The sequence below is a fragment of the Oncorhynchus tshawytscha genome, linkage group LG08 (genome assembly GCF_018296145.1).
Source record: "Oncorhynchus tshawytscha isolate Ot180627B linkage group LG08, Otsh_v2.0, whole genome shotgun sequence".
NCBI lineage: Eukaryota > Metazoa > Chordata > Actinopteri > Salmoniformes > Salmonidae > Oncorhynchus > Oncorhynchus tshawytscha.
Window position 1 is genome coordinate 5,543,127 of NC_056436.1, and position 14,828 is coordinate 5,557,954.

Below are 14,828 nucleotides of genomic sequence, written 5' to 3' on the forward strand. Positions count from 1 at the left end.
AACGAGAGAGTGGGAGATTGAGAAGGAGAGCGAGGGAGTGGGAGAGCGATGGAGTGGGAGATTGAGAAGGAGAACGAGAGGGAGGGAGTGGGAGATTGAGAAGGAGAGCGAGAGGGAGGGAGTGGGAGATTGAGAGGGAGAGAACGAGAGAGTGGGAGATTGAGAAGGAGAGCGAGGGAGTGGGAGAGCGATGGAGTGGGAGATTGAGAAGGAGAACGAGAGGGAGGGAGTGGGAGATTGAGAAGGAGAGCGAGAGGGAGGGAGTGGGAGAGCGAGAGGGAGAGAGCGAGGGAGTGGGAGATTGAGAAGGAGAGCGAGGGAGTGGGAGATTGAGAAGGAGAGCGAGAGGGAGGGAGTGGGAGAGGGAGAGCGCGAGGGAGGAGGATAAAATACAGACAGAAAGTCTTACCTATCTAGTCTTCAGATCTCAAAGTGCTGCTGTGGAGGGACGCTCCCTGCTTTTAGTACCCTACACTACAGACTGCTTAAACAGCCGTGGTTATTCACTCTCAGTCTCTACCTTTGGGTTGCAAAATCCCAGGTAGTTTTCCCCAAAATAGCCTGGTTTTCCAAAAAAATCCCCGTAATTTCATAAATCTTTCAACCGGGAATTCTGGAAAACTGGGGGAATCTGGGCCATAATTTTGAGTCCCTAGTCTGCCTTCTTCAAAACACAACACAAGGACCTGCATAGGTTCACTAGGCTCTCTGGCTTTGTATTCACACAACCAGTAGGGGCCTCCTTTTAACCCATGCCAACTAGCTAAAAGACATTGGCGTATGCAAAATGGTACCCGAATACCATATATATATATATATAGTGTAGCACAGTCTCAGAGCCAGTTGCCCCTTTGCAAGTCCTCCAGAAGGGAGCGCCCGAGACGTAGAGATGATAAATTAAAAGATGATACTTACATCCTATCCTCGCATACTTTTCCCCCAAAAGCTCTGAGATTCATCTTGCTTTAGTCATCATATGATGTCTACCATAATGGTGGGGTTATAATCAATAGATTAGCTTTGAGGAATTTTAACATTTCGTCCATCCTATCAGGCCTTGGGGAGGGGGTGTAACTCCAGTCCTCGGGGAGGGGCGGGGCTCCAGCTGACACACCTGACTACAATAATCAACTCATTCATGATCTTCAGTTTAGAATGAAGTTAAGTTTAAAAATCCGGTGTGTTTGCTAAGGATGATGGGGCGGGGACCCTGAATAAGGCCACCGAGGACTGGAGTCGCCCTGTCCTGCGTCTAACTGAAAGTTCTACTGTATACTGTCATCCCAAGTCACTGTTATTAACAGTTTATCCTGTAACTCTTTACACTGTTGGGGAAACTGAAATATATCAGTTGTTGACTTGACGGACATTCCACGTATTGTTTATAAAATATATATATATATTTTTTTTTAATCAAGTTCAATTGAACAAAATTAGCAAATATCTGAACTATTTGAAATTAATGTTAGGATGTTAGAAATGGGGGTCAATACATTAATTTGTAGTCCAGTCATTGACAGGGGTGTTAAAACCTACACTGGGTATGCTCTAGATATGGGTATTGTAGTTTTTTACCTTGTGAGTGTCTCTGAATTTACTGATCTCTCTGGATATCAGGTCTCTTTTGTCATCTTCCATCTCCATCACATTGATGTCCTCCTGGGAAACAGATAAACGTGATATCAGGTTCATAACATGTCCTTCTCCCATCACCAAACGACACTACTGAAACAAGGTCCAGGGCGGCCCAGAAGTTAGCGTAGCGATTTACAGAAAAGAAAAACAAAATGGCTGCCGGTTTAAGCGCCTCCTCCTGGAAAACAAGTGAAGAAACAAAAAACACACTCCATGTAAAACAACATTGACAATCTCTCTCATCACGTGTTTTAAATAGGAGAAACGGACGCTACTAGCTCCTCTGTTGAGCGGAACGGACGCTACTACCTCCTCTGCTGAGCGGAACGGACGCTACTACCTCCTCTGCTGAGCGGGAACGGACGCTACTACCTCCTCTCTCCAGAGGAACGGACGCTACTACCTCCTCTGTTCAGTGGAACGGACGCTACTACCTCCTCTGCTGAGCGGAACGGACGCTACTACCTCCTCTGTTGAGCGGAACGGACGCTACTACCTCCTCTGTTGAGCGGAACGGACGCTACTACCTCCTCTGTTGAGCGGAACGGACGCTACTACCTCCTCTGCTGAGCGGAACGGACGCTACTACCTCCTCTCTCCAGAGGAACGGACGCTACTACCTCCTCTGTCCAGCGGAACGGACGCTACTACCTCCTCTCTCCAGCGGAACGGACGCTACTACCTCCTCTCTCCAGCGGAACGGACGCTACTACCTCCTCTCCCCAGCGGAACGGACGCTACTACCTCCTCTGTCCAGCGGAACGGACGCTACTACCTCCTCTCTCCAGAGGAACGGACGCTACTACCTCCTCTCCCCAGCGGAACGGACGCTACTACCTCCTCTGTCCAGCGAACGGACGCTACTACCTCCTCTCTCCAGAGGAACGGACGCTACTACTTCCTCTCTCCAGCGGAACGGACGCTACTACCTCCTCTGTCCAGCGGAACGGACGCTACTACCTCCTCTCTCCAGAGGAACGGACGCTACTACCTCCTCTCTCCAGCGGAACGGACGCTACTACCTCCTCTGTTCAGAGGAACGGACGCTACTACCTCCTCTCTCCAGAGGAACGGACGCTACTACCTCCTCTGTTCAGCGGAACGGACGCTACTACCTCCTCTCCCCAGCGGAACGGACGCTACTACCTCCTCTGTTGAGCGGAACGGCCGCTACTACCTCCTCTCTCCAGAGGAACGGACGCTACTACCTCCTCTCCCCAGCGGAACGGACGCTACTACCTCCTCTGTTGAGCGGAACGGCCGCTACTACCTCCTCTCTCCAGCGGAACGGCCGCTACTACCTCCTCTCTCCAGAGGAACGGACGCTACTACCTCCTCTGTTCAGCGGAACGGACGCTACTACCTCCTCTCTCCAGAGGAACGGACACTACTACCTCCTCTCTCCTGGGGAACGGACGCTACTACCTCCTCTCTCCAGAGGAACGGACACTACTACCTCCTCTCTCCTGGGGAACGGACGCTACTACCTCCTCTCTCCTGGGGAACGGACGCTACTACCTCCTCTCTCCTGGGGAACGGACACTACTACCTCCTCTCTCCAGAGGAACAGACACTACTACCTCCTCTCTCCTGGGGAACAGACACTACTACCTCCTCTCTCCTGGGGAACGGACGCTGCTACCTCCTCTCTCCTGGGGAACAGACACTACTACCTCCTCTCTCCTGGGGAACGGACGCTACTACTACCTCCTCTCTCCAGAGGAACAGACACTACTACCTCCTCTCTCCGGGGGAACGGACGCTGCTACTACCTCCTCTCTCCGGAGGAACGGACGCTACTACCTCCTCTCTCCGGAGGAACGGACGCTACTACCTCCTCTCTCCGGAGGAACGGACGCTACTACCTCCTCTCTCCAGAGGAACGGACGCTACTACCTCCTCTCTCCAGAGGAACGGACGCTACTACCTCCTCTCTCCAGAGGAACGGACGCTACTACCTCCTCTCTCCAGAGGAACGGACACTACTACCTCCTCTCTCCAGAGGAACGGACACTACTACCTCCTCTCTCCAGAGGAACGGACGCTACTACCTCCTCTCCCCAGAGGAACGGACGCTACTACCTCCTCTCTCCCAGAGGAACGGACGCTACTACCTCCTCTCTCCAGAGGAACGGACACTACTACCTCCTCTCCCCAGAGGAACGGACGCTACTACCTCCTCTCTCCCAGCGGAACGGACGCTACTACCTCCTCTCTCAGCGGAACGGACGCTACTACCTCCTCTCCCCAGCGGAACGGACGCTACTACCTCCTCTCTCCCAGCGGAACGGACCTACTACCTCCTCTCCCCAGCGGAACGGACGCTACTACCTCCTCTCCCCAGCGGAACGGACGCTACTACCTCCTCTCCCCAGCGGAACGGACGCTACTACCTCCTCTCCCAGCGGAACGGACGCTACTACCTCCTCTCTCCAGCGGAACGGACGCTACTACCTCCTCTCCCCAGCGGAACGGACGCTACTACCTCCTCTCCCCAGCGGAACGGACGCTACTACCTCCTCTCCCCAGCGGAACGGACGCTACTACCTCCTCTCCCAGCGGAACGGACGCTACTACCTCCTCTCCCAGCGGAACGGACGCTACTACCTCCTCTCCCAGCGGAACGGACGCTACTACCTCCTCTCTCCCAGCGGAACGGACGCTACTACCTCCTCTCCCAGAACGGAACTCCTCTCCCCAGCGGAACGGACGCTACTACCTCCTCTCCCCAGCGGAACGGACGCTACTACCTCCTCTCCCCAGCGGAACGGACGCTACTACCTCCTCTCCCCAGAGGAACGGACACTACTACCTCCTCTCCCAGCGGAACGGACGCTACTACCTCCTCTCCCCAGAGGAACGGACACTACTACCTCCTCTCCCCAGCGGAACGGACGCTACTACCTCCTCTCCCCAGAGGAACGGACGCTACTACCTCCTCTCCCCAGCGGAACGGACGCTACTACCTCCTCTCCCCAGCGGAACGGACGCTACTACCTCCTCTCCCCAGAGGAACAGACGCTACTACCTCCTCTCCCCAGCGGAACGGACGCTACTACCTCCTCTCCCCAGCGGAACGGACGCTACTACCTCCTCTCCCCAGCGGGACACTAACCTCCTCTCCCAGGACGCTACTACCTCCTCTCTCCCAGCGGAACGGACGCTACTACCTCCTCTCCCCAGCGGAACGGACGCTACTACCTCCTCTCTCCCAGGGAACGGACGCTACTACCTCCTCTCTCCCCAGCGGAACGGACGCTACTACCTCCTCTCCCCAGCGAACGGACGCTACTACCTCCTCTCCCCAGCGGAACGGACGCTACTACCTCCTCTCCCCAGCGGAACGGACGCTACTACCTCCTCTCCCAGCGGAACGGACGCTACTACCTCCTCTCTCCCAGCGGAACGGACGCTACTACCTCCTCTCCCAGCGGAACGGACGCTACTACCTCCTCTCCCAGCGGAACGGACGCTACTACCTCCTCTCCCCAGCGGAACGGACGCTACTACCTCCTCCCCCAGCGAACGGACGCTACTACCTCCTCTCCCCAGCGGAACGGACGCTACTACCTCCTCTCCCCAGAGGAACGGACGCTACTACCTCCTCTCCCCAGCGGAACGGACGCTACTACCTCCTCTCTCCCAGGGAACGGACGCTACTACCTCCTCTCTCCCAGCGGAACGGACGCTACTACCTCCTCTCTCCCCAGCGGAACGGACGCTACTACCTCCTCTCCCCAGCGGAACGGACGCTACTACCTCCTCTCTCCGGCGGAACGGACGCTACTACCTCCTCTCTCCAGAGGAACGGACGCTACTACCTCCTCTCTCCTGGGGAACGGACGCTACTACCTCCTCTCTCCAGAGGAACAGACACTACTACCTCCTCTCTCCAGAGGAACGGACGCTACTACCTCCTCTCTCCAGAGGAACAGACACTACTACCTCCTCTCTCCAGAGGAACGGACACTACTACCTCCTCTCTCCAGAGGAACGGACACTACTACCTCCTCTCTCCAGAGGAACAGACGCTACTACCTCCTCTCTCCAGAGGAACAGACGCTACTACCTCCTCTCTCCAGAGGAACAGACGCTACTACCTCCTCTCTCCAGAGGAACAGACGCTACTACCTCCTCTCTCCAGAGGAACAGACGCTACTACCTCCTCTCTCCAGAGGAACAGACACTACTACCTCCTCTCTCCAGAGGAACAGACACTACTACCTCCTCTCTCCAGAGGAACAGACACTACTACCTCCTCTCTCCAGAGGAACAGACACTACTACCTCCTCTCTCCAGAGGAACGGACACTACTACCTCCTCTCTCCTGGGGAACGGACACTACTACCTCCTCTCTCCTGGGGAACGGACACTACTACCTCCTCTCTCCTGGGGAACGGACACTACTACCTCCTCTCTCCTGGGGAACGGACACTACTACCTCCTCTTTCTTCTCTCTTTTCTTCTTGCGGGGCTGGTTGTCTCCGTCCTGAGAAGGGGCGTTGAGCTCACTGCCGTACTCCCGGATCAACCCCTCGATCGCCCCTTTTACTATCTGGTCACGACGCTTTGTGTCTTCGTCAAGAACCTCTTCCTCATCCTCTTCTTCCTTGGGCCCGTCCTCAGACTTGGCTCCCTATGAGACGTAAAAAGAGAGAGGCGAGAAAGCCAAGAGAAATTCCTTTATAAAATAAAACAAAAAGTACATTGAAAGAGGAATGTTCATGTTGGATTTTGCAAAAACGTGTACCACACAGAAGCCATGTTAAAACCAAGCCAATGCTCTGCCCTGACGAAGACTAGGGCCGGGATGATACCACTATCGCAATATTTTGTTTTACATGACAAATAGAAAAACACAAAGCAGACCAAACTCTACGGTGCTATAAAAAAATATATATAATTTGAAAAACTGCTGTATGTAACATATTGAGTGTGCTTTTGCTTAGAAAATTATTTTTTTTGGACTCTGAATAGTTTAATAATGTAATGTAGTAATGTAGATTAATAATGTTTGTTTGTTTCCAACATTAGAGCTGTTTTCATAAAGAAGTTTAACATCTGCTTTGTGTTTTATTTCCTTGCCGTGATACAAACGAGTATCGTGATACCAGTATCGTCCCGGACCTCATAGAAGACTAAATGTTGGTAATGAAATGCTCACTGCTAGGAGAGAGGTGCAACTTATATTTTCTGAACCCAGTCTGCTCTCCTCCATTACCCTCTCATGGTAGACAGTGTGTGTGTGTGTGTGTGTGTGTGTGTGTTCACCCCGTTGGCGTTCCTCTTCCTAGCCTTCCATTCTTCAAGCTGGGCCTTGGTCTTAGCATCAACCTTAACCAGCAGCTTCTTGTCTCCCAGCAACAGCTCATGTAGCAGACGCAGGGAACGCAGGGTGGACTCTGGCTCCTTGTACTCACAGAAACCAAACGCTACAGAGAGTGAGAGAGTTGTATACAGTCACTGGGAGGGAGAGAGAGTTTTATACAGTCACTGGGAGAGAGAGAGAGATTTATACAGTCACTGGGAGAGAGAGAGAGATTTATACAGTCACTGGGAGAGAGAGAGAGAGATTTATACAGTCACTGGGAGAGAGAGAGAGAGAGATTTATACAGTCACTGGGAGAGAGAGAGAGATTTATACAGTCACTGGGAGAGAGAGAGAGAGAGAGAGAGAGATACAGTCACTTTATACAGTCACTGGGAGAGAGAGAGAGAGATTTATACAGTCACTGGGAGAGAGAGAGAGAGATTTATACAGTCACTGGGAGAGAGAGAGAGATTTATACAGTCACTGGGAGAGAGAGAGAGAGATTTATACAGTCACTGGGAGAGAGAGAGAGAGAGAGATTTATACAGTCACTGGGAGAGAGAGAGAGAGATTTATACAGTCACTGGGAGAGAGAGAGAGATTTATACAGTCACTGGGAGAGAGAGAGAGAGATTTATACAGTCACTGGGAGAGAGAGAGAGAGAGAGAGAGAGAGTTTATACAGTCACTGGGAGAGAGAGAGAGAGAGAGAGAGAGAGAGAGATTTATACAGTCACTGGGAGAGAGAGAGAGAGAGAGTTTATACAGTCACTGGGAGAGAGAGAGAGTCACTGGGAGTTTTATACAGTCACTGGGAGAGAGAGAGAGAGAGAGAGAGAGAGAGAGAGAGAGAGAGATTTATACAGTCACTGGGAGAGAGAGAGAGAGAGAGAGAGAGAGAGAGAGATACAGTCACTGGGAGAGAGAGAGAGAGAGAGAGAGTTTTATACAGTCACTGGGAGAGAGAGAGAGAGTTTTATACAGTTGTAAATGAGAACTTGTTCTCAACTGGCCTACCTGGTTAAATAAAGGTGAAATAAAAATAACTTGCGTGGCGGTAACTACGCAGACTCTGCCGGCGGTGACTACGCAGACTCTGCCGGCGGTAACTACACAGACTCTGCCGGCGGTAACTACACAGACTCTGCCGGCGGTAACTACACAGACTCTGCCGGCGGTAACTACACAGACTCTGCCGGAGGTAACTACACAGACTCTGCCGGCGGTAACTACACAGACTCTGCCGGAGAGAGGTAACTTATACAGACTCTGCCGGCGGTTTTATACAGTTGTAAACAGACTCTGCCGGCCTACCTGGTTAAATACAAGACTCTGCCGGCGGTAACTACAGACTCTGCCGGCGGACTACTGACTCTGCCGGCGGTGACTACACAGACTCTGCCGGCGGTAACTACACAGACTCTGCCGGCGGTGACTACACAGACTCTGCCGGCGGTGAACTACACAGACTCTGCCGGCGGTGACTACACAGACTCTGCCGGCGGTAACTACACAGACTCTGCCGGCGGTAACTACACAGACTCTGCCGGCGGTAACTACACAGACTCTGCCGGTAACTACACAGACTCTGCCGGCGGTAACTACACAGACTCTGCCGGCGGTAACTACACAGACTCTGCCGGCGGTAACTACACAGACTCTGCCGGCGGTAACTACACAGACTCTGCCGGCGGTAACTACACAGACTCTGCCGACTCTGCCGGCGGTAACTACACAGACTCTGCCGGCGGTAACTACACAGACTCTGCCGGCGGTAACTACACAGACTCTGCCGGCGGTAACTACACAGACTCTGCCGGCGGTAACTACACAGACTCTGCCGGCGGTAACTACACAGACTCTGCCGGCGGTAACTACACAGACTCTGCCGGCGGTAACTACACAGACTCTGCCGGCGGTAACTACACAGACTCTGCCGACGGTAACTACACAGACTCTGCCGACGGTAACTACACAGACTCTGCCGACGGTAACTACACAGACTCTGCCGACGGTAACTACACAGACTCTGCCGACGGTAACTACACAGACTCTGTCGGCGGTTAACAACACAACAAGGAAAGGAGGGAAAGTATAATAGAAGTGTTGTACCTGTTTTGTTTTTACCTTGCAGTTTCCCAGAAGCCCCTTGGACTCTCTTCCAGCTCAGGACCAGGCCACATTTCTACAGGATGGTGGAAAAGACAGGCAGAGGGAAATCACTCATCTGAGACTAAAGACCAAAATGTCAGAGTATCTATATCATTCCATCAAATTGGTTTATAAACTTTATATATATTAGGGTTATTACGACACCAGGATCACGATACACAATCGAGAATCGTGGCAAGGAATGCTCTCAATGTTGTAAACACACAGCCTTCTGTTGAGGCACATTTGTTTTTCTTCCCAGAGCTACAGTGCATTTCAGAAAGTATTCAGAAAGTATACCAGCGACTCCTGTGGCGGGCCGGGCGCAGTGCGCGCTAACCAAGGTTGTTCCTTGGTGTTTCCTCCGACACATTGGTGCGGCTGGCTTCCGGGTTGGATGCGCGGCTTGGTTGGGTTGTGTATCGGAGTGTGTATCATGACTTTCAACCATCGTCTCTCCCGAGGCCGTACGGGAGTTGTAGCGATTTAGACAAGATAGTAGCTACTAAAACAATTGGATACCACGAAATTGGGGAGAAAAGGGGGTAAAATAAAAAAATATATTTAAAAAAACAGCTTGTGTTTCTTTCCCACGAACCTGCACACCATTGTTTGTAATTTTATATTATTATTATTTTATATTATTATTATTATAATTTTATATTATATAGGAACAGGATGGCGGAATTCAAGCGTACCGAACTCTCAAGATGATCTCAGTTCGGGTTCAAGGCCTCTTTTAAAGGGTCTGAGTTCCTTTAGAGTGTTCACACTTCACAAACTGATTTAAGCAAACCGCAACTGAGTTCACAAAAATTGGCTGAGGAACATACGAGATTAGTCTGCTTCATTCTTTATTTTTTTTTTTTGCCATGGAAAACCGAGTATTGTCGTATCGCAATACTGGCATTGTAGACAACCCTACTTTATAAAAGCCCTTTTTTTTTTATACATAAACTGTTGTCACAAAGTGCTTTACAGTAACCCGGCCTAGAAACCAAGAACCAAGCAGTGGCAAGAAGAAGCCTCAAGAGGACCCAGATCACAAATAAAACACAAACAGAAGGTTAAAACCCCTGTTTCCGTGCCCTGCTCAGTGCTCACCGCTAACAGCTGTCTGACCAGCATGTCTGAAGCCTTCTCTGAGATGTTCCCGACAAACACTGTGGTGGTGGGGTCTCCACTGCCCCCCTCCTGGTTCTCCTTGACTCGGACTGGGTTCAGATCCTTCCTAGGGCCAGGAGGCATCTGGACCATAGACACTGTGGTAGGAACCATGACCTGCAATACAGTAATACAACACACACATTAGGAGAGGGGAGTTTTGTGTGTGTGTGTGTGTTTAGTTTTGTGTGTGTGTATATTTGTGTGTGTGTGTGTGTGTGTGTATTTGTGTGTGTGTTATTTGTGTGTGTGTGTGTGTGTGTATATTTGTGTGTGTGTGTGTGTGTTTGTATATTTGTTTGTGTGTATGTCTGTTTATTTTTGTGTATGTCTGCGTGTGTGTGTGTATTTGTGTGTGTGTTTATTTGTGTGTGTGTGTGTGTGTGTATATATATTTGTGTGTATGTCTGTGTGTTTGTGTAACAGCAGCAGTAGAGGCTTACAGCAGGCGCAGAGGTCATAATCCCCATGTGGACTGGAATCATGGGCGTACCTCGAAGAAGACACACACAGAGAGACACATCAGACGAATCTGCAGTAAGACATTGGTTCTCTCCCTAATACACCACTGCACTTGACCATCAAAAGCGATGTGTTAATTCGATTTTATTAGGATCTCTTTTAGTCCTCATTTGGACTGATCTTCTAAGAGTCGTTAAACATTCAAATAAAAAAAATCACATGTTGACATATAACCCACTGCTACAAACTGCAGACATAATATTATGACTAGATAGATTAGTTCATTCATCTACCCTAGTCCTGTATAAGCTTCACATGTATTTGATTTTACAAATACTTCTAAAGTATTGCGTGTATTTTATACATTGAAAAAGATTCTGGTTTTGCTCAGATAAATTATTAAATTTCTTTTGAATCTAAATGATATTTTGTCTATTTCTCTTTCCTGGCTGGGTAACACAAACATCCAGGCTGTATCACATCCGGACGTGATTGGGAGTCCCGTAGGGGCGGTGCACAATTGGCCCAGAGTCGCTCGGGTTTGGCCAGGGTGTACGCCGTCATTGTAAATAAGAATTTGTTCTTAATTGACTTGCCTCGTTAAATAAAGGGTTCAATTAAAAATAGCTGGTGTACAATCTATTCCTAGTATTGACTGAATGTCTGTCTCTTACCAACGGAATACTGTTGTGAATGGAGTTATGAAATAAAATAAGCATGTTTTTTTTTCTCTTCCAATTATCAATGATCCCCCCCAGGTGCATTGTGCATGACTGCAACAGAAGAACCATATCTCCACCTTAAAACAATCTGTGCTGCTTTGTTCTATCTAAACTGCAACCTCCTAATGTCACTTGCTGTTGCATTTTTCCCCAGACCTTAGAACAGTAGTTCACCTGACCTCCCAATTAATGCCTGTGTTGATTGCTTAAGAATCTTTCCTGGTAAAATATTTAGCTATCCTAAGCATTCTGATTGGCTGTGATCAGATCATTATTTTTCCCCATATAATCCCATATTTGCCTACTCACGATACCCTCCAATAGCTCACTGAGTGAACGGCGTAGACTGATTGGTCGACCATTGGCAGGAGTAATGAGTTCTTTGCTGTCTTTTGGGATTGGACAAACATTTGGAAATTGCCTCTTTTCCAGTGACCAATTAAATAGGAATTTCAGTGGAGCTGCAATCTGGGGAAGCAACAGAGTGAAGTAAAATAATTGTCCCATAAGATCATAACCTGTAGATTTACCATCAGGTAATGACTTCAATAGGTTTAACACCTCCTCCACTGACACCGTTTGTAGACAAAAAGAGCAGATCTTATTGCTCATAATATTGCTCATAATATGATCATCAATTCATTGGACAATAGCTTGTTTGGAAGAATTGGTGTTTACATTACCTCTCAGCAAATTAGTTTTCCAGTCAACCTCCACACAAGACGGGCATGATGAGATAGATGTATCAAGTAAGCCCTTCACTGTATTTCATACCTTTTTACAATCAATACAAGCATCTTTATAAAATAACGTTTTTTTTTTTCCCTCCTTACATTTCATTTAACTGCATAATTACATAATATTTTATAATTGTCTTTTTAGCTTTGATTTGGCTGCTAAGTCTTTTGCCAAATGTCTTTGAGAAAACGCCTCATCAGTTCATCAATCCACGGAGACGGACGAGCCCCAACTGTACTTTTTCTTACTGATGCATGATGGTCCATTACCTCAGTGAGCAAATAAATAAAACATTCTGTCGTGTGATTTAAATCATCCTCTAGATAAATCGGGTTCAACAGTCAAATCATTTTTAAATTGCACATGATTAAAATATATATATATTTTTTTATGTATCTTGAGCACAATCCTTGGGGATTTCTTTCAAATCTTGGTGTTCATCATTATAGTCACAATATTATGGTCTGTCCAGACCACTGGCATTGATCTGGCCTTTAGGCATTGCAATAGTATATAACAGAAGATCAGATCAATGCACGCGAGATGCCTTTAATCAACATAGCAATAAATCATTAGAAAACTGAAAAGGTTTCTGGTAGCAGAGGCCTCTGATTACCTCCAGTTTGATCACTCAGACTAAAATGTTTCTCACCTGCTGGGACTCCCTGGGGGAACCCCGCGAATTGGGGAGGGCAAATCCCGGGGGGCAACTGGGGGAGGCGGTTCAGGTGAGGGGGGTACGACATCTTGGGAGATGGGTGCAGTGACCTGGAAAATGAAATGTGAAGGAAGAACAGGTTCAAGGATGACCGTGGCATGGGGGAACCCATGAATACATTCTGGCCTGCGGAGATAGCTAGCTAGGCTAGCTTAGTTAACAGCTAAACTGGGTATTTGGTTAGCCTACATTACCCTACAATTGACATTAAACAATTACACGAATGAAGTTAAATGTTGTAGGCCAACTGGCTGCCTAGAGAATAGAATTTAATAGAATAAGCTCTTTCTATTACACACTTCCTATTGGCCATCGTTAGTTAAGCTACTGAAGCTACCAATGTAGCTAAAGAGCTAGCTAGCTAACTAACTAAATGTTGCTAACTTGCTAGCTATTCTAACGTTTATAAACTTTTGCTAGAAGAGTGGGATGTACATACCTGAAACCGGGCGACGTATACACACACACACACTGTAACCTTGTATAACCTTTAATGAACAATATTTTATCTGTCTTCGATAGCTAATTTGCTAGCTACGTTATGCCGCTAAAAAAAAAAGAGATGTTTTTCGCAATGCATTATGGGATATGTTTTTTATTTTTAAAAGAGTGTTAATATTTTTTCAACGCTTGAGGTCGACAGAAATGTATTATTACTGTACCAAAATAACCCTGTTTGTTATAGTAAATTATAGTAAACACCAGTTGTTGTTTTTTTTTTTGCTCAAACAGTTATCAACACAGAATAACAGACAAAAACCACTGTATTTGTAACCCCCATGGATGTACATTTTTGGCAATTGGTATGTTAGTTTCTGTTCAATTCTATTTTTCAATATAACATTTGTAAGCCAATGCCTGTACTAGCCTATGGGGGGCTACCGCACAGCATAAACTCTCCTTATCAAATGAACAGAGACACCGGCCCAGCCATCACCATGGAGAGCGGCACAAGCACTCTTTTGTTTGTTTTTATGTTAACCTAGCTACTATGTTTATGTTATTCTATTCAAATAATATAGTAATATTTCAAGAAGCCTAGGACCCTACCAAACTATTTTTAGGGGAAGGCAGAATAGCCACTAGTAAGGCACGTCGTTTATAGTCACTTACATGTAAACATGGGGTGCAGGCTGACATCTGATAGGCTGTGTTTTGAACTATTACGGAAGGCAGACATCCAGGTTAAGCAACACATTTGTCAACCTGTCTATGTGGAATTTCGGGGCGGCAGGTAGCTTAGAGCGTTGGACTAGTAACTGAAAGGTTGCATGGTCAAATCCAAGAGCTGACAAGGTAAAAATCAGTGGTTCTGCCCCTGAACAGGGCAGTTAACACACTGTTTGTTTTACCTTTATTTAACTATGCAAGTCAGTTAAGAACAAATTCTTATTTTCAATGACGGCCTAGGAACAGTGGGTTAACTGCCTGTTCAGGGGCAGAACGACAGATTTGTACCTTGTCAGCTCGGGATATGAACTTGCAACCTTTCGGTTACTAGTCCAACGTTCCTAGGCTGTCATTATAAATAATCATTTGTTCTTAACTGACTTGCCAATTTAAATCAAGGAACATTTAAAAAATGTCTGCCCCTTAGAAATTGCGGGCCAATGGGTGCATTTTGGAAACACAAGACACGCCTTTGGAACGAACCCATCTATTGGATACATCTCATTGGCTAGTTCGAAGGCGTCGTTTACAGTATTGACGCATGTCTTCCTTCATGAGGTAACGGGATTTATGAATAAGGACACAGAATTAATGATTGTGTTTTCAGATTTAACGCGTGGCATTGGGTGAATTTGATTATGATATGGGGTATAAATATTTTCAAACTGACAAATTTCAGTTGATCGTGCTCTTAATCCTGACCGCCATTCATCCCCTCATTAATATTAATGAAATCATAAGAGCATAAAACCATCCC

At 47.9% G+C, this 14,828-nt stretch overlaps 1 protein-coding gene across 4 annotated transcripts in view; it reads right to left on the reverse strand.

Moving 5' to 3' along the window:
• The window catches only part of LOC112255847 (RNA-binding protein 25-like), a 40,306-nt gene extending 26,813 nt beyond the window's left edge, over nucleotides 1-13,493 (reverse strand). Inside the window, exons 1-8 of one of the 4 annotated variants that reach the window (XM_042325111.1) lie at nucleotides 13,341-13,493; nucleotides 12,836-12,951; nucleotides 10,705-10,754; nucleotides 10,202-10,378; nucleotides 9,074-9,131; nucleotides 6,907-7,067; nucleotides 6,077-6,271; nucleotides 1,576-1,659 (exon numbers count right to left, since the gene is read on the reverse strand). In XM_042325111.1, coding sequence (XP_042181045.1) covers nucleotides 1,576-1,659; nucleotides 6,077-6,271; nucleotides 6,907-7,067; nucleotides 9,074-9,131; nucleotides 10,202-10,378; nucleotides 10,705-10,754; nucleotides 12,836-12,929 — 819 coding nt within the window. In that variant the 5' untranslated portion in view covers nucleotides 12,930-12,951; nucleotides 13,341-13,493. Of the gene's footprint in view, nucleotides 1-1,575; nucleotides 1,660-6,073; nucleotides 6,272-6,906; nucleotides 7,068-9,058; nucleotides 9,132-10,201; nucleotides 10,379-10,704; nucleotides 10,755-12,835; nucleotides 12,952-13,340 lie in introns of all 4 variants that reach the window. The other 3 variants (XM_042325110.1, XM_042325109.1, XM_042325108.1) reach the window with 3 other exon arrangements.
• Between the last annotated feature and the right edge of the window lie 1,335 nt (nucleotides 13,494-14,828).